The 24,753-nt window shown below is 42.0% G+C and overlaps 3 protein-coding genes and 1 long non-coding RNA gene across 4 annotated transcripts in view; 2 read left to right on the forward strand and 2 right to left on the reverse strand.

The window, feature by feature from the left end:
• The first annotated feature begins 1,428 nt into the window (after positions 1-1,428).
• Positions 1,429-4,427, forward strand: LOC142991869 (V-type proton ATPase subunit E 1-like). The gene is made up of 9 exons (XM_076142034.1): positions 1,429-1,578; positions 2,007-2,072; positions 2,153-2,262; positions 2,842-2,908; positions 3,148-3,237; positions 3,326-3,394; positions 3,487-3,581; positions 3,718-3,805; positions 4,097-4,427. Exons 1-9 carry the CDS (start codon positions 1,546-1,548, stop codon positions 4,157-4,159), a joined length of 681 nt encoding a protein of 226 aa, XP_075998149.1. The 5' UTR covers positions 1,429-1,545; the 3' UTR covers positions 4,160-4,427.
• On the reverse strand, positions 4,343-12,484 carry slc25a18 (solute carrier family 25 member 18). The gene is made up of 10 exons (XM_076142032.1): positions 12,351-12,484; positions 11,034-11,354; positions 10,686-10,808; positions 9,594-9,649; positions 9,290-9,380; positions 8,628-8,743; positions 8,121-8,307; positions 7,296-7,468; positions 7,092-7,167; positions 4,343-6,977 (listed from the first exon to the last, which is right to left on the reverse strand). The coding sequence occupies exons 2-10, from the start codon at positions 11,051-11,053 to the stop codon at positions 6,836-6,838; spliced, it is 984 nt and encodes a 327-aa protein (XP_075998147.1). The 5' UTR covers positions 11,054-11,354; positions 12,351-12,484; the 3' UTR covers positions 4,343-6,835.
• Positions 4,343-24,753, reverse strand: part of LOC142991870 (uncharacterized) — a 271,893-nt gene continuing 251,482 nt past the window's right edge. The window contains exon 2 of the long non-coding RNA XR_012961000.1: positions 4,343-5,318. This is a non-coding gene — a long non-coding RNA (uncharacterized LOC142991870). The remainder of the gene's footprint in view (positions 5,319-24,753) is intronic.
• Positions 15,168-24,753, forward strand: part of cecr2 (CECR2 histone acetyl-lysine reader) — a 34,376-nt gene continuing 24,790 nt past the window's right edge. Inside the window, exon 1 of the mRNA XM_076142028.1 lies at positions 15,168-15,463. Coding sequence (XP_075998143.1) covers positions 15,344-15,463 — 120 coding nt within the window. The 5' untranslated portion in view covers positions 15,168-15,343. The remainder of the gene's footprint in view (positions 15,464-24,753) is intronic.

Consider the following 24,753-nt stretch of genomic DNA (forward strand, 5'->3'; position numbering starts at 1 on the left):
GAGCAGCATCGGATCCAGGGACACCAGCAGATGTAACAAACTCATTAAGAAGGCTGGCTCCATAGTTGGCTGCAAACCAGATACTTTTGGGACTGTGATGGAGAAGAGGTCACTAAACAAACTGGTATCAATCATGGATAACCTTGATTAGCCTCTCCATCACCTACTGGACAGACAGCGGAGCTCCTTCTCTAAGAGACTGATCCAGCTTCGCTGTCACAAGGACCGATACAGGAGAGACTTCCTGACTGCTGCTATTCCCTTTACAACTCCTCACCACTGTCTGATTGAGAACACCATCCATCCATTGTAGCTTATGCTCATACACGTGTGCTGTTCTCAAAAGCACTGTGTGTACCAACTGGGACATCATTCATGATCTCAGAGTACTGTGTGTGTCAATGATGTCATTAACAAGTCAACAATTCATGTCTCTCATCTAATTACTATAATTTGGTTATATAAACAAAAAATTAAATAAAATGTAGATTAAATAAAAAGTGACATAGTTTAAACAGAGCATTGTTGACAGGTTTCTATTTGCCTGGTACTGTAAGTGCATCAGTTATACACCAAACATGGTGCGACCTGGCAATCTACTTGTACTTCATATTGCCTATTTTACCTAAGGGTCTTCGAAAAGAGTTAAACAACAACAATAATAACAATTATGCAACCTTTCCTTTTCTCTATCTCTCTCCTTTCCCCCCTCTTTCTATATAAAAACCAAAATGTCCTATAACTGTATGCACACTGTCATGTCAAATGCTTGCTTCAATAGAAATACACAACATAAAATGACCTGGCCTAGAGCCAGTCCTGACTTAAACTAAATATAATACAATTAATAATGAATATATATATACTAGTTTAATGAAATAGAAATAGAATTAACCTCACATTTGAACAACAATTTTGTTAGGACATTGCCTATTTGTATGTTTCCCTTCCAAAATGTAGTCCTGATTTTTAATTTAACCTCACCAACAGAGGGACAGAGCATATTGTGAATTCAATTCGCTTCAAATGTTTACAGTAGCAGGAAAGTCCAAGTTCATCATAATGAGATATAGGGCTGCTCACACAATTTGGTCTTCTGTCAATATTTTACCTTGTGCATGAGCATCAGGAGGTGTACAGGCTGAGACTGGCCCTGCTGGTAGAGTGCCAGGCTTTGGTTCAGAAAGACCAAAGTCCAAGTCCCAGCTTGAATTAGGTGTAGCACTCAGAAATATACTACTCATCAACAAAAACAATAAAACATTGTTGATATATTCATCATTATCATTATCATTATTTTGTATTATTATTAGGAGTAGTAGTAATAGCAGTAGTAGTAGTAGTAGTAGTAGTAGTAGTACTACAGTAATGCAGAAGTAGTAAAATATATAATAAGCCTTGTGCTTTATTTTGAAAGTTGATCGGAAGTTATGTTTAAACATGCCAAGAGAACTTCACCGACATATTTCTGTCTCTTAACACTGTGGTATCGTTAGGAAGATTAACTCTGCAGACTCTGAATAACAAAACAAATTAAGTACAAAAATGGCGCTCACGGAAATCGACGTACAGAAACAGGTACGATGCAGAAGTTACAACTTTAAACACGTGAACCAAAGTAAATAAACAGCTAACGCTACCTAGCTCATAAAGAGGCGGTACAACGCATGAATCATAATTCAGCCGTTGTTAGCTATAGTTATCTAAGTACAGATAAACCACAGTTCATTTAGATAACATTACATATAACGAATATGAAAACCTGACCGTTATTTGTAACAAGTTAAAGGTAGTTTCCTCTGATAATATTAGAAGTTTGCAATGTTCAACACATGGAATTATCTATATCTATTATTATCTATTTTATCAAATGCGTGTGAGTTCACCATTTGTCGTTTATTAAGCACTGTGCCTTCTTTCACACTGTACAGGCGCTTTAGAAAAGACTGGATTTGTTAAGATTTGTGGTGGGGAATAAACTTAATTTGATGTTGTGTTTGTCTCAGATCAAGCACATGATGGCCTTCATTGAGCAGGAGGCCAATGAGAAAGCAGAGGAAATAAATGCAAAGGTAATGTCTAACTGTCTGTCTGCTCATATACCTTGGCATTGACAGTTGCCTTACTTTACCCACTGTTTATTTGTTTACAGGGAGAAGAAGAGTTCAACATTGAGAAGGGTCGCTTGGTGCAAACTCAGCGAGTGAAAATCATGAAGCACTACGAGAAGAAGGAAAAACACATTGATCAGAATAAGAAAATGTAAATTATTATTAGTTTTATAGTATAATCTTTATGGCAAAGAATAAGTGTAAAGTCATGCCCAAAGTGTCATCATTGGTGCGTGCTGTTTGCGGGTTTGACCTGAAGGGGGCAGCACAGCTCCACCACAGTCTGTTAACATGGCACAACTGTACTGTATATCAGGTTGTGTTCAGTGTGGAAAAATAAGGAATGTCAATTTTGGTGTTTCATTAGTCAAGTGGATGAACCTTGTGCCATTCTGCTTTTGTTTCCTTCTTCAAGCTCTTTTTGCATGAATGTTTCTGAGTTGCTAATATAGTTATTGGTCTGAGTTTGTTTGTCTTTTTAAGTGCGTTACATTACGGTCATTTAGCAGATGCTTTTATCCAAAGCGACTTACAATTATTGCAGGGCAGCCATTATTCGGCGCCCTGGGTTTGGTGGGCACCTCAGCAGTGCCCTGGAGGCAAACTGGCAACTCACCAGCTACCAGTCCACTTGAACTCGAACTGGCGCTCAGCTACTGCCCCTCATCTATATCTCATCACAGCACTTTCGTATCTGCTTTTCATTGGTTCTTCATTTGGTTCTTCACAGCCAGATGTCCAACCTAATGAACAAGGCTCGGCTGAGGGTGCTGAAGTCTCGTGACGACATGATCATGGTTAGAGGTTACTCTCAACATCTGTGGCACACATTCAGTTCATCATGTACACCTCACACTCAACTGCAGCTTCTAACACCTGCATGTAGAGAAGTCCACCAAAGTAGTAAATGTTTGTCTTTGTGCATGTTGATGAATGCAGTCTACATTTGCAAACATGAACAGATGGATATGGACACAGCTTTTTATCATTTAGTGTTTGGATTTGTTTCTCCCCGGATTTTCTTCCCCTGTCACAGGATCTTTTGAATGAGGCCCGTCAAAGACTTGCAGACACTGTAAGGGACCCTGCGAGGTACTCGGTTCTGTTAGAGGGCCTGGTGCTCCAGGTAGAGTCTTCACCAGCTCTCAGAAGAGATACAATATGTGGGATATGGTTGTTCTCAGCCCTCTGAATGTTTGCTTTCCATCCATCAGGGATTCTACCAGCTGCTGGAACCTACAGTCATCATTCGCTGTCGGCAGCAGGACGTAGACATGGTTCAGGTTTGACTGAGCAAACAGAAATGTTGCATGATGTGGTTATTTTAACAGTTTACTATAAATGTACAAAAAGCCTTTGGTTTATTGCCTGACAGGCTGCAGTGGATAAGATCATTCCCGTCTACAAAGAGGCGGTCAAGAGCTACATCACTGTCAAAATCGACCAGGAACGTTTTCTTTCACCAGACATGTAAGATCATTGATGTAATGTATCTATTCCACCATGTGACATTTCAAAATAACTTTTGTGATTCATGTGACTGACAAAAGAAAGACACTGAGCTGCTTATCTTTGTCTATTTTTTTCTATCTCTCTTTTACAACAGCTGTGGGGGAGTTGAAGTGTACAATGATAAGGGGAAGATCAAGGTTTCCAACACACTGGAGAGCAGACTAGAGCTTATGGCACATCAGGTAGAGCATTCTAACTAGGTTATGTCAAACCACACACACCGTGTTAGCTGAGAATATGGAACTAAGTGAAAATACTCTACTACCATACAATAGCCTTCTGGCAACTGTGCTAGTGGGATACCTGTAACCTCGTCACAATATATAGCAATTCAAATGTGCTTTCACACAAGACAAGAGCATGTTATATATTGCAGAGTGATAATTTCATGGTTTCCTTCCATTCAAAGAGTTGCTATGTACCCATACTTTATGAGGATCCAACATTTTGTATCCTGATTTTCCCTCTGACAGATGATGCCTGAAGTCAGGGTGGCCTTGTTCGGTGCCAACCCCAACCGTAAATTCCTAGATTAACGGTGGATTTGCAGAGAGCGGACACAGGCACATACCTCAGGTGACCGCAGACTACTGGAGGGATGAATAGTTGTGTCACGTATTCCTCACGTAATGAGGAACGGCCTGTACAATCACCTGCTATCAGATTATCAGGGTGAAAGAACACCTTGGTTCAGTAATTACTGCAATGCAAGTGTTCACATATTTTTTATTTTTTTCTTACCAATGTTTTGCCAGATAATCTTACTTCACATTTATACATACAGAAGTGTACATGTGCCTTTTTTACCTCAGCAAAAGCCAAAGTAATAAATGCATATAACAGACTAACATGTATGAGATGTTTTTATTGACATCTTGTAAACATTCGGTTTACTCTGTTCAGGCTATGTTTGCTCTATAATGAGGAGCATTAAGTAGCTTAAGTACACTAGCCACATCAAAATGTTTCAGAGATTAAAAATGTTTTTAAAAAAATGCTTGTAGTGCCACCCAGGTAAAGACACGACACAGTGCCACTCTCCCTCCACAGGTTTATCAATGTGCATTTCCAAATCGGTCTATGAAGTAATATAAAATAATACTTCATCACCCTCAGTTCCACTAAACACATTTAAGACGTAACAAACAAGTGTTAATGCTTTCAGAAACTATTAGCAAATATAAGGCTTGAATTGCACATTTAAGTTATTGACTGTGCATTAGTTAAAGCAGCACAGTTTTTAAATTCAAACTAAGCTGTAAAGTCAGTGGTGGGCTTCTCATGTGTTTGATTAAACCCTGCCAAGCTGCGGAGAAGAGGAAATCAAGGCTGTGAGACTGTCGCCCAGCAGTCTCACATTCGGCCTGTAGACAGGAGCTGTTTGGGTGTACTGTACGCCAAAAGCCGGATTATAGTATTACCATCAGATTAACTCCTGACTTGAAGTGTTAATGGCAGGCAGTAGCTCATATACCAGTGAAGGAAACCAAGATTACAACCCGGTCCTCACGGATTGGAGGGGGTGGAATGCATCACGGTACACAGAGGGATCTCAAGTTATGGCCCTTTAGAAACTCTAGATGGCGCTGGTTTTTATGATCAATGATGGCAACAATACTGTAAATTCTTGTCAAGCTGATTTCTTTTGTGAATGGACTCCATGGTAGATCAAACATTCACTCCTCCTCACTGAACCTACATTAATTGTGGACCGTTAAAAAAGTTCCAAGAAAGCTTGAGTTGACTTTTAGGCACTGGGAAACCTTCAAATATATGGACAAAATGTGATTTCACCTCATTTCTATTTGTATCATCTCAAAAATGATACATTAACATGCACACTCAGCTCTCATTCTGGATCCAATCTGACCAAATGAAATTCCTTTCTATCATGTTTTGATTGATTGCACAGGAATGTTTTTCCGAAAAGTTAATTCTGTGTGTATTCTGAAAAGCAGTTTCTTTGTGTGGAACACTTTTGTCAAGTTACCAAGTACCCTAGTGAGTGATTAGTGAACCATTCCACGGAGGGTTGATGGTGGAGATCGCTTCATTTAAATTCCAAGGACAAAGGGTGAAAGTTTGGTCCACCACAGAGCTGCAGCCTGGAATGAATACGCTCACGAGAACAAGAGATTGTTTTGATAGAAAATGTACTTTTTCTACTGTTGGAACTCTGGAATGCAATGCCAGAAATAACGCCATCTAGAGTTGGTTTACGGGTGATCAACCTCTGTTTCAAATATATACATACATACTTGCCTCTGATTTTTGTCTGAGCTGTGATTAAGGCAAAAATGCAGAGTAAGACAGAGATGGTTTAGGATTTGGTTTGCTTCTCTTAACGATTTGCTAAAGCAGTTTCTGAGTTAAATAGCCCAGATGAGGAAATACATGCATAGACAGGTCTTTTACACAATATACTGTTAGAATATATCGCCGCTGATTTATGACAATGTTGCTGACAATGGTGTTGACATGACATTTTAAAAAAAACAGATATATTAATTTGAGTAAAAGCAAAGTTTTAACAAGCATCTAAACGTGCTTGGCAATTTTTCTTCGCTGTTTCAAACAATACACAGCAGCTCTTAACAGCTGGACAGAAAAAACTGTCAAAATCACTTAATCTGCCTCAGGTGAAATACAAACTACAGCAAGCACACTGGGATCACCTGGTTGTTCAGGTGATCCCAGTGAAAACAATTCAATCTACAAAGTTTTTTTTAAAAAGAATTATATCTGACATAAGCTGTGACACCGTTCCCACAAAAGTTGGTCAACTTTTCAAGTAAAGGCGCGACCCATTTGTCCACGTCGAGGTGTATTTGTCTGTCCAGCTTGAACACTTGTGTGGAGGTTAGTATGCAACACAAGCTAACATGGTGGACCTATTAGTTTTCAGTGCAGTAAAGCGATGTCCCAACCTGACTAATCCTCAGGTTAGTCACACACAAACACAGGAGCCTGTTTAAGCTACAGAACCCCGCTGACAGAATGTATAAACAAGCAAAACATGATTAGTGTGAACATTTGTCCACATAGTTTAAGTCAATAGAGTATCTTCATATATCAGAGTGTTCTTCCTCTTTTGGTTAGCTGATGGGACTGCGAGCCCTCTTTCTCCTCTGTTCTCTCTGTTCACTGCCGATTAATGCAGTAAATTATCTGTACAGAGACGAGATCGCTACCACCATCAGTGCCAAGTACTTCTATCCCAGCAACCCAAGCAGCATCTCCCCTACCCCGAGAAAGTAGACACCCTGTGCAATGCCAAAGAGAGGAGCGATGACAAGAGCACGACACGTTGCCCCCTTCAGGAATGCTGATGGGCCTTCCCGCCTCATGATGCGCCTATGAAGAGGAGACAAGGACGGACGTAAAGGCAAACGTAGCAAGGTAGTTCATATTTGTAGTGAATGCTAAGGCAGCACTTTTGCTTTTCAACATTTTTTGCCATCATCTTACCGTGAACAGTCAATAATTCCTCTGTATGAATCCTCCCCTTCACCCTTCTGTAATGTCTGTAGACGAGTCTTTATGACTGTACAGGCACACAGGGATGCACTGTCATTATATCAATTGGAGTATGACTGATTGATGTGAAATACTCCTCATTAGAGTATATTTGGATTTGTCTAGGACATAACCTACTTTCTCTCTCATACTCACCATCCAGTGGTGTGACAGCCACTGCTGCCACTGAGCCGGCAGAGCAGCCTGCCAGGAAAGACTGCCAGAACGGGGCCCGCTCCTGCACTTCACCCCGGAGACCTGCTCCTCTCCTGCCGAGTGCATTCAGGTTGGCAAACAGCGGGAAGTAGATCATAGAAAACGGGACATCCCTGAGAAAAGTGAGAGTTAAATTTAAACAAGGTGGAAAATAACTCTGACAGACAGAGAGAGAGACACACGGCCTCATTCAAGTTCACATCCAGACATGCTGCAATATATTGATCAGTGTTGACTAGATTTGGTGTGGAATCCAATATGCAGTCCTATTTTGTTACATAAATTAGACCTGAGCCAATTCAGTTGGTTAATTGCTTTATTTAAATGGAGATGTTTTGATCTGATCATTCTAATTGGGCTGCACGTCTTCCTCAAATGTCAGCCTCCTGCTCTGTCTTTGTCACAAATGTGTCATCACAGTCGTTACTATGACGACACAACAGAGACCCGCAGGCAGTATTAATGTCTCTCTAAGAATGCAGAAAATGTATGTTTTCTTTGATTTGATATGTCTATTTTGCTTACCAAATGTGTAAATATATGCAGGAGGGTCTAGAAATAATAAAAGTGTGTGCATTAATCTGTCTGGTTTCCCTCTGAATGAAGAGACTGATTTGTCTTCTTCTATACCTGCCTTTCTCTACTACATGTACTACGTGTATAGGTGCACATACACCCTCCTGAAATAGAATGTGCATTGGTAAGAAGCAAAAATTCAAAGTAAAGGAGTGGATGTCTGCATATTTTTGTCTTCATGTGTTTGACCTCAGTAACGTGGCTCCTGCCCCCCTGTAGAGGCCAGCTAGGCCCCGGGTCTTCAGCAGCTGCACAGTTATGCCTGTGGCTGAGGGCCGATGGGGAGGACCCGGTTGGGTCGGTAGGGGAGCCACCACTGATGCAGCTGGACCAGGAGCTGCACCCTGAGCTGGGGTTGGGACAGGCCTCTGGGCAGCTGATGGACAAATAGGGTAGATTAAGGTTAGAAAACACACAGTAACCCTGCAGCCATCACATTCTTTATAAGTGAACAACGATCCTAAAGAAGGATACATTTCATGAACTCTCCCATTGATGGAGGCAATGCCTTTCATCCCAACATTCCTGTGTGTTTATGAACAACCTCAGACATTGCCAGGCATTGGGGCTTATTATATTGAACAATAAATAGATATATTCATACATTGCCTTGATCTCTTAAATTTACCACTTGAATAAGGTTTTCCAAAATGACCCCTTATATTAAGGGATAAACATTTAGAAGGACCAACTCACCCAGCCTCCCTGCATCCTGGAGCTGGATCTTCAGCATCTCCATGGGAGTGGTGACGACCACCTGACAGGTCCCAGCCCCACAGCCTGCCAGCACCTCCCCCCACAGGGGCAAGTGTCTGAGGACACAACAACGTGACAGTAAACACAGTGTCCGCCACATACAACAAATATAAAGGTCCATGACAATTTTGACAATAATGACAAAAGCACTTTTTCAAGCTATTTTCAGAGTAGGGAAATAATGCATTGCTCCAAACAAGACTAACATTAACACTTTATTTCCTTTATTTAATTATTTCTCATCAGTTCAGACTGGGTCATAGTTTCCAAACAATTCACCAAATACTTCCTTTTTGTTTATTTTGTGTGTTACTACAATGATTATTCCTGACTTGTCCTATTGAGAATGAACATCTATAGGAATGTTGACATATTTGGCATTAACTCCATATTACTCTGACAAGATATGGTAGGTATTTGTTATCTTTAAGTTTATTTATTTTTTCCTACGGATAGAAACTCAATCAAGTCTCCTGCAGCATTAAAAGACATTTGTGCTTTTATAACTGTGGCTGTATAATATCTGATTTAAGGGCAGGCTGTGTTTGAGCTGTTAAATTTGTATATACTGATCATATGTTGTGTGAATAAAGACTTGTTACCCGTCCTTTGAGAGCTTCTGTCTGAAGACATCATTGGCAGCCAATTTAATGGCTTTTTCTGGTGTGACAAGAGTGAGATTGACTGCTGCACCTGGAAACAACAAATGACACACTTAAGCCACATGCCCACAACAAACCTGTATGGCAGCTAATGGCTGACTACATTGGGGCTAATGGCAATGGACAATGCTTTTTATGATCATGGTCACAATAGAAATGAGAGCATAAAAGGCCACATCAATCTTAATGTAAAACACAGATGAAAGGAAGTTGCTGCTACTGGGATTGGAAAAGTAAATATTACCTCTGTAACATCCAAAATATCCCTCTGAGCGTACTGTCTTTGCCAAGCAGTCCAGCCTTTGTAGAAAAAGATAAAGGACAACAAAAATGTGTATATTGTACTATAGTTGTACTGTACTGTACCACCACGTCCTAGAATATCACCTTTATCATGATTTATATCTTAGTAATTAATTTCAAAACTAAACAACACTAAACTAAAAATATCATCACCGCACAGACACTGACCCGCCCCTCCTGTCTCAACAAGAGGCTCTTCATTTTGCAAAGTCCAAAACTTTCTTGCGGCCCTGAAGTAATGAATGAGCCTGTTTTTCCATCTCTGACTCACAGCAGAAAGCTGCAGCCTGAAAATGTTTCTGCTGCAGACCACATGATTCCTACCACACCCTATCATCCAGCAGCAGTAATGCCAACCAGATGTGAGCAGTAGAAGATTCCGGGTCTTTTGAGGACACACAATCTTTTTACTTTTCAGCTCTTGACTTTGTCTGTATTTTTCAAAGCTAATTACAGAATGAGGCATCAAGCTCCATTTAAATATGGATATTCTGGAATGATTTTTATCCCTGAAAAAAAACATCCTCCACTTGTGATATGACCTGATCATCATAGGATATGAGTTTCAAGCTGTTTCTCACTTTTCATAATCCAGAAGGGGACAAATCAGTCAGTAATGTCTGTAAAAACGAGTTCAGTCAAGTAACCCAATGGCAGCAGCCATAGCAACTACAACTTCCTTCCTGTGTCGTTAGAGCTTTGTTTTGGCCTTTATCGAAAAGTGTCTCCACTTAAGGCTGCTGCTGCCCTTGTGCAGTATGATCCCATGAGTGTGTTTTGTAAAAACTTAACAAAACAAGGACCAAATATGGGAAAACTGTTTATCTATGACGTTCTACCCTCAGAGATTTGGAGGAAATATATGTGGCAGACACAGTAATCAGAATAGTTTTGTCTCAAATTAGTGTTAACCAGAGATCACATTTCTTCCTCAACGGGATGCAGACATTTTGTCAAAGCTTTACTTAGTCAACTTAAAGGCAAATGGATCCTATTTTCTCTGTATTTGGCAGGTCATTGACAGGAGACTTACATTCCTTTGTAGACTTGGACACCCTGCTGGTTCTGGAGGCGGGTCTTGGCTAGGTCGATAGGAAATACACATGTCACACCAACCAGCCCGGCCACGCCCCCATTAATCAGCTTAGCGGTAAGGCTGTGAAGGGATCAACATACAGATAAACATGCATGCATACAAAGACCCATGTGCACACAGTTACTCGCAAGCCATGCAAATCATACACGCAACCACAGAAAAAGACACAGATAAAGCAGATTAGCACGCGCACAGAGACAAGGCCACACATTTTTTTTGAAAACTATGGTCTTCTTTCACCTTTAGACTTGTTTTTAGCTACACGAATAAGGCAAACATAGTTACCTGACTTTCTTTTCCGACATCTTGCCTCTGGATGGGGTCCAGGCTGACCACTGTTCTTCCCCTCCTCTGCCTCTCCCTCTTCCTTCCTCAAACTCCACTCACAACCTAAATCGTCACCACAGCGCAAAACTTGTGTGCCAACTAGCACGATGACGATCACAGCTTCTCTCTGTGGCACTGTTGTCCACTTTTCCCATGTACAGCCGGTGTGGACGCCCTTTCCTTTCTCTGTGGTGGCAGAAATGTGCAAATCTTCAATCTGTATCGTCTGTGTGGCGTCTTAGTTGTACCCCACAGCAACGCACATCTCTCACCCACTGCCTGGAATAACAGAACACACTCAGTTAATGTGAAATACTCCCATGAGGCCAGATTGATATTTTTTTTGTTGGATAGGATTGATTCATAAATGTGGATAACAGCATAATGGGACTTCCACGCAGAGACAGGACTTGTGTAAGTCTCTCTAATCTGCCTGCTAACTGGGATAAGACTATTTGATCTACCGAGGGAGGGCAGAACTGAAAGATGATGAGTTTTCCAGTATAGAGTTACCACAATTCAAATCCAAAAACAACAAAAGACTAAAAAGAAGGTTCAAAGTTGAAGTTGAAGTTTTGGTTTGACAGGTTTTTTCCTTTTCTTTTTTTTCTGCTATAGCAATAATAGTCTCTGGTTTGGTAGTAGGCGTGTGTAAATACTGTAGAAACCTTATCCAGGATTCCCAGCTTTTTCTGCTTACACTTACTACTTTCTCAGTTTCTTACATTCTTTTCCAGCCTTTCCCCTCACAAACACGCACACACATTCACGCACACACACACACCTCCTCAACTTGCTAATTAATCTCTCTTTAAATCTCTCCAACTCTATTCTCCCTCTATTTTTACCTCAGTAAACCTTTGCCCATCCTCATCTACCCCGTCCTTTGAGAGAAACAATCAATTTTGTTTTGCTGTCACTTATATTTTGGTTTTCCGTTTGTTTCCATCACCACACCAATTTCCTCTCTCAGTGATTTCCCCCCTGGTCCTGTGTGATGGGGCTGCTGGATTCTAATCACATTCTACACATGCCTTTCGCTGAGCCTCTTTCTGTGAAACTTTCTTTCAGTTCATTCACGCACAGTAGTAGCCCTGCCAAAACACAGACACAGTCTCACCCCAAGCGAACCTCTAGCTCCCAAACCTCTATTTCTACCAAACTGCATTGAATATCCACACTTACACAAGTCCAACCCTAGAGGACAGCTTTCAGAAACTTCATATTCCAGCATCACATAGGCACAGAGACGTAACAGTGTGCACGGGGACTTACCTCTTGTCAGTGCATCCCACAGGCAGGATCGAGCCGTCCACGTTCTTTTCACTTCAACAACGAGTGTGGCAATGGTAGTCAGGCGAGAGCGAGAGCGATCTGAGGGAGCCAGCCGCCACTCTAACCGTTGCACAAGCACCAGCATTGTCCCCCTGCCTAAGTCCCTCCCTCTCGTGACTCTGTGTGTGAGTCCGCCCCAGCAACACTCGCACAACTCAAAAGAAATTCATGCCTGTGTAGCTAATGTGTCAGCACATGCAACAAAAACAACACAGGCTGTCAAATATACACCATTATCATTCTGTGTGTATTAATAATTATAATATTTTTTAGAGTATATGGACAGCATGAAACAGAACAAAGGAGATAATCAGCCCTCTATTCAGGAGGACCAGTATTACATAATACCTACAAGCACATTATATCCCACAAATGTTCAAAGACTTACAATTACTACTGAGTTCACAATAGTATGAATATTCATAATATGGGAAATATATTCAATTAAATTATTAAAGGGGTAAAGTTATGTAAAGACATCAACAAAAACACCATGTAGCAGGAACCTCATTGCCCTCAAACTATTTTCTTTCATGAGCATTGATTGCTGCATTGATTCCTGTTGATGGAAAAACAATCCGCACTGTCGATGACTTATATTTCATGCATTAAATATGTAATTAATACAGAGTGATATTTTTATTATGTTTTCAGTTAAGAACAATTTTGTAATTATACGCTAATAATTATTTATGTTCTCTATGTGCACTACCAAGAGTATTGATCTGCCTTTTTTGCCAGAGGCCTCAACATTTCTGAGCTGACTGTTTGCCCTCATTGCTTGCTTTTACTAGCCCAATTACTAATCTGTTCATTCACAATTACACATAGGGAACATATGCAATTTCGACAGTGGTCAAATGTGTGAAAGGGTTAGATCTTAGATCAGCAGGCAGGGCCATTCAGCAAAACATACTAAAACTCTGTTTTTGCTTGATGATGTAATCAGAAAGGTGTTGGCTGTGGTTTTGAAGAACAGTGGTTACGACATGGCACCAACACTGCCAGGTTTAGAGAGTGCGTGTGTATTTGGATTGACTGCAAGCAGCCATGAGCCTACATCATAATAATACAAATGGATGAATTAATGATTATAAGCAGTATATTATATGAATGTAATACATAGACTCAACAAAGTTTATGGTTGAATTTTGATTCAAAATGGTGTGTGTGTGAGAGAGAGAGAGAGAGAGAGAAAGAGAGAGAGAGAGAGAGAGAGAGAGAGAGAGAGAGAGAGAGAGAGAGAGACTGCATTGACTGCATCCTGTCTCTTTGAGACTCTTTGAGACAGGATGCAGTCTCAAAGAGTGCTTACCTGGGTAAGCACTTACAATATTGCAATATTGTTCCTTGATCTTTCCTCCAGTGCCACTACCAGTTTGAAATGCAAACATAGAGAAGAAAAAGAAAGTTGCCCTCTTGTGATTGAAAAAAAGGAAGATTTACTTTTAATTGAATACATGAGACACAATCTGTTGATGCTAATGAACACTTTCTTCTAGCACCACCCTCAGGGTCATTTTTGCATTTAAAAAATCTCAGATTATTGTTTAACATAATGAAATTTGCCAACTCAGTGACTCAGTAGTTTTTGATTTTTAGTCTTGATGTGTGCAAAAGAGATTTTGTTAGAGTGACATACTAGTCTGAGTAACATATAAGTAGTCAGAGTGCCATATAGCACAGTAGTTAAAAATTAATTATTAAAAAAAATTACGATCATTTAGCAGACGCTTTATCCAAAGCGACTTACATTACATTTCCACCCATTACAGAGGGGAGAGCAATTGAGGGTTCGGTGCCTTGCTTAGGGGCACCTCGGCAGGGAGTGTTTCACAGAAAGTAGCTATACATCAAATTGTGTTGAGATACAGGTTATTGGAGGAAACAAACACACAATTTGTCATCCCGTATAATTGAGTAACATTGCAGACTGTTTGTGGTATTGATCACTGACCTTATGTGGTCAGGTGTCGCCATTGTCAAACATTTATGGCAGTCGCCCTGAAGTAACATGGAAAACATTTTAGGTCTTGTATGACATAGCCTTTGAACAAATCAACAACCTTTAATAGATTATAGCAGATATATACATGGATATCTGACTGGCAATATTCAGTCACTGCACACCACTGTCAAGGCTCCTATAGCATGCATTTTTCACATATTCCGATAGGGAGAGCCATTGTGTAGTTTATGGTCTGCACGGCTGTTGTTTACAAGAAATCATTTTACTTGGCAGTTACCGGAACTCGGCAACGCATAAGCAGCTGATGAAGTATAAATGGTATCTTTAAAAACTTTAATCGCCGTTATAAAAAAATCAATCAAAATGGTTATAAGTGCGATCGTCAATCTTGGAAGATGGCAGATAAAAATTAGCAGGCATGTCTAAATACATGATGAACATGGATGTTGTCCCGCGATGACGCCAATCAACATTATGATCATACCTGGTTCAACTTTCAAGCTTATTTCATCTACCCATTCAAAAGCATTCCCTTTAAACGGGGACCGCACCATCAGCAGTTAGGGGTGCCGGGGACTAAAGACGTTATCTACAGTTTAGGAACGGATACAAATAAATGCATATATCAATGAGTTGTAGGTTATTGAAACGTAGAATAAGTTACTTCGGCGCCAAAAAGAGTAATTTTGCTCTTTTATATATTTTAAAGTATTCCTCTATGTAAATGTGCTCCCCTCCTTGACGTGTGTTGGTATCGCCCTGCCATCTGTTCCGGTGAGGTTCTCAGATTGAAACAGATTGTAGCGCTTTGCGGGACGCGATGGCAACTGCCCGGATAAGGGGACAACTACAAGTTTTGTCACACTCTTAAACGCTCTTGGATGTTACAGATGCTTATCAAGTCCTAAAAATAACTATTTTCGAATGTGAGAAACAAGCGTAACACCACGTCTTCGGTCCGAAAATGTCCCATGGATGTACAGTTCCTGAGGAAGAGATCCAGTCTTGGTGGGAAGTCCCCGCCATAGCCCACTTCTGCTCGCTGTTCAGGGCAGCGTTCAACCTTCCAGACTTTGAAATAGAGGTAAATGAACATTGTGGTAACACAAAACAACAGCAATGTGTTTTATTGTGGAAATAAAAAGTTGTTTGTGTCAGCGTTTTGGGCTGCGTGGTCTGTCGAGTGCGTTTTGTGGAAGTTGCTATCTGGTTAACGAGCTTAGCGCTGTTATCCGAACTTCCCCCCTTGTTACCATTTGTGAGGCAATCCGGTTAGATAACAAGCTAACGAGGCTAAAGGCTAACTTAGTCCATAGGAGTTAAAATGATGTCAGGTTAGTGGAAGATATCGTCAGCGTATTCTCGTTACATGTTGCTCAACTAAACGCTGCTTGAAAGCCTATGATATAGTTAATGGTTGCTCGATGTAGAGCTCTAAACCATGTGCTACTCGTTTGTTTTCATCGGGGCTCGTGTTTACGTTGAGGGGCGACCTTAGTTTAGGTCATCGAATAAAAAGTAAACGAACATAATGTCCCTGGCTGTGGATATGCGAGGACTAAAGTCACAAAGAAACACGAAACTTGTATGAATGACTAGCTAACATTATCTGATTTCTTACACACATTCTGTCCGAGTAGAGTTGTTAAATCGCTTTAACTTGAATTGTAAGTTGTTCGTTGACCCGTTCATTTGAGTAGCATGGGCTACTATGAGTTATTTCTATCAAATAAATTAAAGTTCATGTTGTGAGGTTCGAGTTTATTGTCTTGTTGTTGCAAGCCATCTGGCTCGAGTAGCCATCGGGACACAGATGCCGTCCAGGCATTGTTTGCTCGTCCTATTGCTGTTTTGCCTCAAGGAACGATGTTTTACACGCGTATACACAATGCAAACGTGTTATAGAAACAGGTTCAGATCAACCCGTCCACATCTCGTCCTGTTCCACCGCAGAATAAACGAGATTTCTTACACAACGACAACACAATTAAACTTTATCGCTCGATTCTCTACCTGGGTGAATGTGCCTCAGAGTGGCTTTGTAGTCGAACCGGTATTTCTTACATGCGTTTACGGGATCATATCAGTGAGAGCTGATTGTTTATTTCATCGAGAAACGGTTGAAGCTCAGAAACTGGTCGGGTCAACATCACACATCAACAATCCCCATCAGCCATCTACCCCCACCCCCTCTGTTCAGGCACGCACGCACGCACGCACGCAGGCATCGCTTTGTTATTAAGACGAGCAAGCACCGCAGATGGTGATCGCATTGCTAACCAGTTTACATGGAAGTTAAGGGTGCTGGGAATGCTGTTTCTCCTTAGCAGAGGTTTGAATCGTCTCCCAGTTTGAACCACTGATGGCTTAATGCTGTTGGCGCTGCTTGGGTCTGTGCAGCGTAGAGGATTTTAACTTTATAAATGCTTATGTAAGGTAAACATACAGTAGATTTAGTTCAGCCAAGGACATAGAATAGAGAAACATCATGGTTCAATGCAAGAATCACTCAGGATAAAGGATGTATTCCTATTTGACCATATTTTCAAAGCACCAGATCAGATGTGCAGCATCTGCCTCCTACGGGAAAAATGAAGATGGAGGTAGCTGTCTCATCTAAATCACATACACAATTGTCCAAGGCCATAAATAATGTGTTCCTCAATCTAGCTACTTACAACAGAGAATACACAAGGTGTCCGAATTGACCTTTTGGAAAATACGTCTTTATCTTTGTTGAAACGATCAAAGTTGTGTCTTTTGAGGACCCATCTTTCACTTTACATGGATCTGGAATGATTCAAGTACACATGGCGCCGGCATCGCATCTTGATTCATTTGACCCTTTTTTTCAGCAAAGATTGCCATACCAGTGATTGTAATAGCAAGTTGAGTTAACTGGACAATTACTAACTGCAGGCGGGCAGCTACTCGTTCATCTACTGGGTTATGAAATGATTATGAAAGCTATTAATGCATTTTATCAATGAAGAAACATGTCATTTGTTGGCTCTATTTTAAATATTAATATGTAGTTTTTGGTGTAGTTATTAGAAATGAATTACAAACTGTATATATTTATCTTATCCATCAACACGCTGAAAGGTCAAGGTAACAAATAGCTCCAAGGTTCCTCAAACTAAAGCATTTTGTATCAGCTTCAACATGCAGTGTGTTGGATTGTGTTCCTGGCTCTTCTAATTTATTTATGAGGTGTTGTTATCCTTTATTATCACTGTTTTTTATCTCTAGATTAGTATTTGTAACAGCTTGCTTTCCTACTTTATCCATCTGTAATAAGATCCTGCTCTATTAATTCCTTGTTTTTCCAGTGAGTGAGTGAGTGACCTTTGCTCCTCTTATAATCAGAATGAGCACCCAGATTGAAATTAATGTGCTTTGTGGATATATATGAACTAAAGTTCGGGGTAGTTGACCATTTGTCATGTAGATGAGAGTGTTGCACATGTCTATACTATGTTTGTCCTTGCTCACCAACTAAATTAATTTGTAGCAACTTTAGGCAGATTTTTATTCATGGTGGATGCAAAGGGCGGCCTAAATTATGTTTGATGACTGCAGGCACAGTGTATTTTAATCAAATCAACACTTCAGTAGAGGGCGCCGCATTGAATGTACGGTCGATGCACAGCTGTACACAGGGGCACTAAGAAGTTAACCTTCCCCTTTAAGACAACAAGTAAGAGTACAGCTGATTACAAACAACTCAATGCCTTTTTTTGGCCTTCAATATCCTCAAAACAAACCAAATCAGTTTGTCCTCAAGGGTTTTTGAATCTGGTGCTGTGTGTACAGGTCGGTACACTCCATCTTGGCGAGTGAGATAAATACTGATGGTTACAATCAAAACAAAGTGCCTGCAATATTACCAGTTTAGTTTGTGGTTATTGGGCCTTTAGTTAGTTGCTGCTGTATAAAGCGTTTCCACCCTTCTGGAGTTCTTCCAAAAGTCAAGCCTGTGTGGCACTTGAGGATTTTGCTGCAAACTCCCACAAAAGCCACCGTTCACCAAGCCCCCTCTGATGTAATGTTTGCTTTGCTGTCTTCTGTGCCGCAGACTGTAATATTAAGGTTTCACACAGTTCATTGCATTTTAAATATTGAGGACACAAAAGATGAGGGCCGACATCAATACTTATCTTGGTTAGTTCCATGCAGTCTCTCAGCTCTGTGCCTTTTGTAATCTCAGACGTTCACCTTCACTTAATTTTCATCCACTAATACTCAATACTCAATATGTACATGTACACACAGACGGAAGCAATAGGATTCCGTCAGTATGTTGACTATACTTGAAATGTGTCTGTCTGCAACATTCTAAGACAAGTTGTCCAGTAGTCGCTTAAAGAAATTGGGGTCAGCAGATAAATATCTATATCCGTGACTCCGCTTGCGTTGGGACGGTCACATCCTGTTGTGGTCCCGTCTGTGTGTCTAGGTTGAATTATCCAAGAATCAGGACTATGAAGGAGAGAGGGGGCAGGGGGTAGGAAGTGGCCGTCACTCAGCCTGACAGAGTGTGTGGGGTGTTGAGTGATTCCGCTCAGGCCCGGACCTTAATGTCAACATCCCCTGACGTTCCATCAGTGGTACCTTGTCGCCGACAATGCTGTTTGTATTTGCTCCTGTGGTCCCTCGTTCCCCGTCAGCCCGTGTCACCTTGCCCTAATTGTTTCAGCGGAGGTCACTGATGTGGCTCGGCCAACTGTGCGTGTCACATTTATATTCCCTTGTTAATCATCTATTCTGGTTGTTGTCCTCTGGTGTCAGCATTGGCACATGAGTAAGAAGGACCCCGAAAACTCATACGTTCATATCAAGCTTTGCATCTGTCAACACTGTTTAGTCTGAGGTGCAGTTGCTTTTTTTGTTACATGAAAAACACTAAAACATAGTGATGTGTAAATAGACATTTCACACAATCAAGACTTTTGTAATGAATTCCACCGTTTGAGACCGGAACTCTCCGTACCTTGTGTAACTGCTACCAGGGTGGATATTGACAAACTCAGTGATCCAGTCTGACAGCGCTGCCGTGGTTTGTTGTGAAGCGGTCCCCCTTTTTCTCTCTACGCCGCTGATCAGTGATAATGGAGTTTTTCTCTCCACCTCACATCTCCTTGGCGAATCTTACAACAGCCCCTTCCCACATTGTTCCCGTGCTGATACTCTTCATTGTCACTGGTTTCCACTTTCCAGAGGTTGCAGAAAAGGGGAAAGGAGTGGGATAGAGGGTGGAGTGAGTGAGATGGAGAGTAAAGGAAGAAGGAGTGGGAGGGATGGATGTAAGGAAGGAAGGGGACAGAGCGAGAGGAGACGAGTGCCCTAGAGAGGGATCCAGAGAGTGAACGAGTGAGTAAGCAAAAGCACATGAGTGTAAAAGAGTGAGGGAGCTGCAGGAAGGAAGCCCAGGGTCAACATGGCTGTCAGGTTGTCGCCACTCCCTCCTTCTAGCTTTTTGTCTCTATGGAGGATTCTTGATTTCTTGGCTATGTGGCTGTGAAATGATGCCTGAAATCCCAAAGCCTCCAGACGCTGCTTTGGGTTGAGTCTGTCAAATAAGATGTGTTGAATAATCAGTTTCCAAGTTGAATTGTGATAGTTTCCCATTGGTGCTGTTATGTTTCTTCATCTAACATCACAACATCTCCCACCTCATGAGACAGAAGACATTCAACTCCATCCCCCTCCCACTCTGCAGCCATTTATCCATTCCTGTTTTCTGTGGTTTTGACTTTGACGTTTCAGTTTAACTTTGTTGGAGGTTAGAGAGACGTATAGGGTGGGCGCGAAAAATTTCTCATCTAAAAAAGAAAGAAAAGTTTGGGAACCACTGCTCTAACGATTTTGTCTGCGAGTAACATGCGCAGATTTGAAGACATGATTATTTCAGTAATTCCCAGAGAGCAAGAGATTGTTGTAAAATGTGTTTAAAGATGTCTGACATATTTTAAGTTTGACATGTTCAAGAGTTTTAAAAGGTTTCACTCCGTGACACTAACAAAGAGGTGAAGGGATCATTCTGTGAATTCTACTTTCCTGCACTTCAGAGGAATTTGTGTATCGACGAGAGAAGAGCACCAGGATGTGACTGTACAAGCCGTTTCAGACTCCCCCAGTCTCATCCAGAGCTTTTTAAGAACTGAGTGAGCATTTATTCGTCTATATCAGCTTGTTGTCAATAAACAAAATAATCACCTGCAAGACAGCATGACATTATCTTTCCCTCACAGCTCCCTCGCCTCCCCTCTTCCTCAGTTTCACAACTGTTTTACTGTAAATCGTCCCCTCTACCTCTTGCCTATTCTCTGTGCCCCATCCTCATTGCCATCAGTACCCCCGTACCCATTAGCAAACCCCAGCTCAAGCCTGCCCCCCATTCCCTTTCAGAGCCCCAGCGTTCTCCCTCTCCCTGGCATCACCATGACTAAACCCCAGATGGTGGCTCTTTCTTTCCTTTCCCCCGGAGGGTGGAGGCTCTCCACTCTGACTGGGTGCTGACTGCTGCTGCTGCTGCTGCACCCCGTCTGTGGAAAGGGGGTCCTATTCTTCCCAAAGCCCCTTGTGTGATTGTGAAAGAAGGTTTAGTCCTATTAGATCTGGTAAATAAGTGAGAGCAAGCTGCTTGTGAATATTTCCTTTGCTTCTGTTGTCTAAATAGCAAGTGGATTAAAGGGAGCAATGGGATCAAAGCTGTAAATGTTGCTCCGCGATGGCCCAAACTCAGAGGGACACAAACTCTCTCTGATTCCCACATTCTGTGGATTATAACTGCAGATAGCCGTCACTTAAAGAGCGCTGCCAATCTGGCCTCAATTAAAGTGCTTGGATGTGCCTGCGGGGGCGTGGCTGTGGTAGTGATGTGTGAGAGGTGTCTGTAGTAAAGCTAGCTGAGGTGGGATGGGAGTTCACTGTAGAGACGAGTCAGGGAGCTCTAGGTCCACTGAGAGCTGCACACAACACATGGAAATACATGCACACTACACATTATTATATCTAGTGTAATAATATATACATATATATTATGTTTTGTTATGTACATATAAATGTGAGTAAGACATTTTGCATTCTTCTCCAAATGCACATGATGTAAAATCCACCCGTTAATGAAATGAAAACATGGATCACTCCAACTACGACATTCACACAGCTGGATAAACTGTTTTACAATCTCACAATCTTGTTCTCTATCTTGTCACTCAGAGTAAACATACAGCGATTTAAGCAAATTCTGATTGGAATTTTATACATTTCTGTTATCTGAGTATAATTGTATTTTTCAAGTGCATGACACGTGCAGAGGAATCACATCTCTACTGTTCCTCCTGCGTGTCCCCTCCCTGTCCTCCTTATAGCCCAGCGACACATCCAGCTCGTCCACTCTCATGGCCTCACGGACATCAGCCCACGGCACTGTTTTCCAGGAGGTTGCCTTTGAAATTGCCAAACATAACACCATGGGCACTATTCCACTCCCTCAAACATCAAGCTCTTTTGCATGCTCACATTCTTAACCCCTCGCATGCACTGTCTGTCTTTAACAACAACGACCCTACATTGTCAGAGGCTGAGTCCCCCTCCCCCCAGTTGTGATTGACAAGTGAGAGCAGCGGTACATGCATCAGATGGTTTCACATGGGGAGTGTGTGCACAGAGGGGGGTTGGAGCGGCACATACACTGGGGTTTGTTTCAGCCAGATCTATTGTTGCAGCTCCCCATGGCTCCCTCTGTCTGTCTCCAGTCTGTGTCGGCGCTCAGTGTCGGCCTCTCACGCAGTCCTCCCTCACTTTTGCTCCCCGATGATGGAAAAGGCCTGACGGCCATGTTTTGGGGCCTTTTAAGATGAGTTTGAACAAACCCGGTCTAATTCCGGGGGACACAGAAGAGTCACTGGTTGATAGGCGTGTTTACCATGTGGCTTTTGGGCTGCAGCGGTGGAATATAAAATCATCACATCTGTTTCTTTTAAGATCAGTCAGTGTAGAATTTGAGTTAGACTCTTATCTCATCTTATGTTAAGTCAGTCTCAGAGTTAACAAAAGTGAATGTTGATGTGTAAGCATTTCCCCTGCAGGGCTTGGCTGCAATCATGGCTGGGTGCAGGGAGTACCTGTACTTAACTACAGTCACATCCACATAGTGGGTGGACCTGCTGCAAGCCATGGGAGTGTTTGCCAAGAGGGATAAACACTCTTACTTTTCACACACTACTTAGAAGTCTTTCAGCTCAACAGCAAACTTCAGTTGAAATACTCTCAGACTTAAACCTCGGTCATTAAGATGTTGTACGATTGAAGTCCTTAGTGAATCCTCTTACTATGTTAGAGATGTCCTCCAAAAAGCAGCCAAGTGGTTTGATGCTGGTTCACTTGCTGTCCATGTAAGCAACATGAATGATTCTTTAAGTGACGGCTTTCAGTCACCAGAGAAGACAACAGTTGAATAGGCTTCCTCTTTAGCCAAGTAGTTGTTTTCACTCATCTATTCACTCAGGGACTTTGAAATGCGAGAGTCTTGTTTACTCCTGACTAGGTGAGGGTCAGATGGGCCGCGTTGATCCAATCATTTTGGGTCGCAGCAATTTGTTTAAACCTGCATCATTGTGTTGTAGTCTGAAAGGGATTTTGGTCTGTGCAATGTTTTTTCGTCTTCCTTAAAGGCTGCACACCATCTGTCTCACATCGATGTCTCCATTTCAAGTCTCCCTCCCTCTGCTAGTCTCCAACCACATTGGTCAGGGACTATTTTTCTCCCGCCAGTGTCAGGAGGTGGAATTTGAGTGCCGTGTGTATGCATATGGTGGTACTCGTATACACAATGTCCAAATGCGGCCGCTGGGATCACATTTGATGCAGGGAACTCCCATTTTCAAGTTGACAATATGGTTTCCTCAGAGCTGGCGATTGGTGGAGGTTAGCGTCGTTCTACTGGGTGGCCTCCTAGCTCCTGTGTTTAATGATCCTCTCCCACATATCCAACTAACTAGGTCAAGGCAAAAGGTCTCTCCCTCTGCCTGGAGAGATCTCCGCTCAGGAAGGATCTGTCCAATGTCTAACTGCCATCTCCCGGACTCCAGTCTCTTCACCACCTCTTCCCACGGCCACGACATGACACTGAAACTGTAGAAAAACTCAGATGCAAGTTTGAGACTGACCCTACAGTTGTGTTGTATTTGTTTAATGTGTTGTCCTTACTTACATGATAATGCTGCAAAGTTTTCAGCTGTTCTTCCTGTTTAAGCTAAGCAAATGCTATCGGTTAAACTGCATTAAACATGTCAAAATGCTTATGAAGGCAGATGTGGAAAGCTACATTTGACTTAAGCTCAAACAGACATGTTACATTAATGGAGTGACTACACAGGCTCAACCCAGCACACTCTTGTTTTGATGCATCAGATCTGTTTGGCAGCAACTCAAAGGCATCTGCTTTCTGTAGATGATCAGATGCACGGTACATCCTGAGGATGCAAGGGTGTTTCCCTGTGGTGTTATGGCTGTGTGTGCATGTTTGTCATGTGGCAGGAGGTGATGGTGTGCAGGGCGGGGGTTGTTGTCAGATGATGGTTCCTGGAGGAACCATGAGTGAGCGCTGAGAGTGGGAGGGGCGAGGGGGGAGGAAGATGTAAAGAAAGAAGCTAAGGAGAGGAAAAGAGGAGCCTTTGCACAACAAACAACACTCCCCTCCCCCTCCACCCTCAAGCCAGCCTTGCACACGTTCTTCAACTGCTGGTGAAACAGACCATTGAGGAGCTGTTAATGGCAGTGGCATGGAAAGTGTCTATGTGAGGGCAGGCAGGTAGGCCTACCCCCATGATACCACAGGCTCAGTGAGCCGCCGCTCTGCTTATCAAACCCTTCTACCTTCCCATACTTAGAGCATGCAGATCTGGTACACACACACACACACACACACACACACACACACACACACACACACACACACACACACACACACACTCACACTCACACTCACACTCACACTCACACACACTCACACACCTTATCTGTGAGTCGATATGGACTGGGACAAATGCAGGGGCTACTAGTGTCCACTGTGCAAATACTAAGGACTATACTATGCAGTGCCTTGAAATTGGTGACTTGTCATCCTCCTAAATTCCTTCTACACATCGTCACAGAAGACAAAAGTTTTGATCCTCTTTGCATCACGCCTCTTGTGCTATTCAGGCTAAGACGACAAAAGTGTTGACAATGCTGATGTGAGGGGAGGAGTGATGCCTCTGGCTTTTGTACTCGCATGTGCCTTTGAAATATGTACTCTACTGTGTGTGACCAGCTGTTAATCAGCCTTTAATTTGATTACATTAGCTGATATTTAAGTGTTAATGG

The sequence above is a fragment of the Genypterus blacodes genome, unplaced genomic scaffold (assembly GCF_046128005.1).
Source record: "Genypterus blacodes isolate CSIRO-AG114 ecotype Tasmania unplaced genomic scaffold, CSIRO-AGI_Gbla_v1 ptg000021l_1, whole genome shotgun sequence".
NCBI classification, from domain to species: Eukaryota; Metazoa; Chordata; class Actinopteri; order Ophidiiformes; family Ophidiidae; genus Genypterus; species Genypterus blacodes.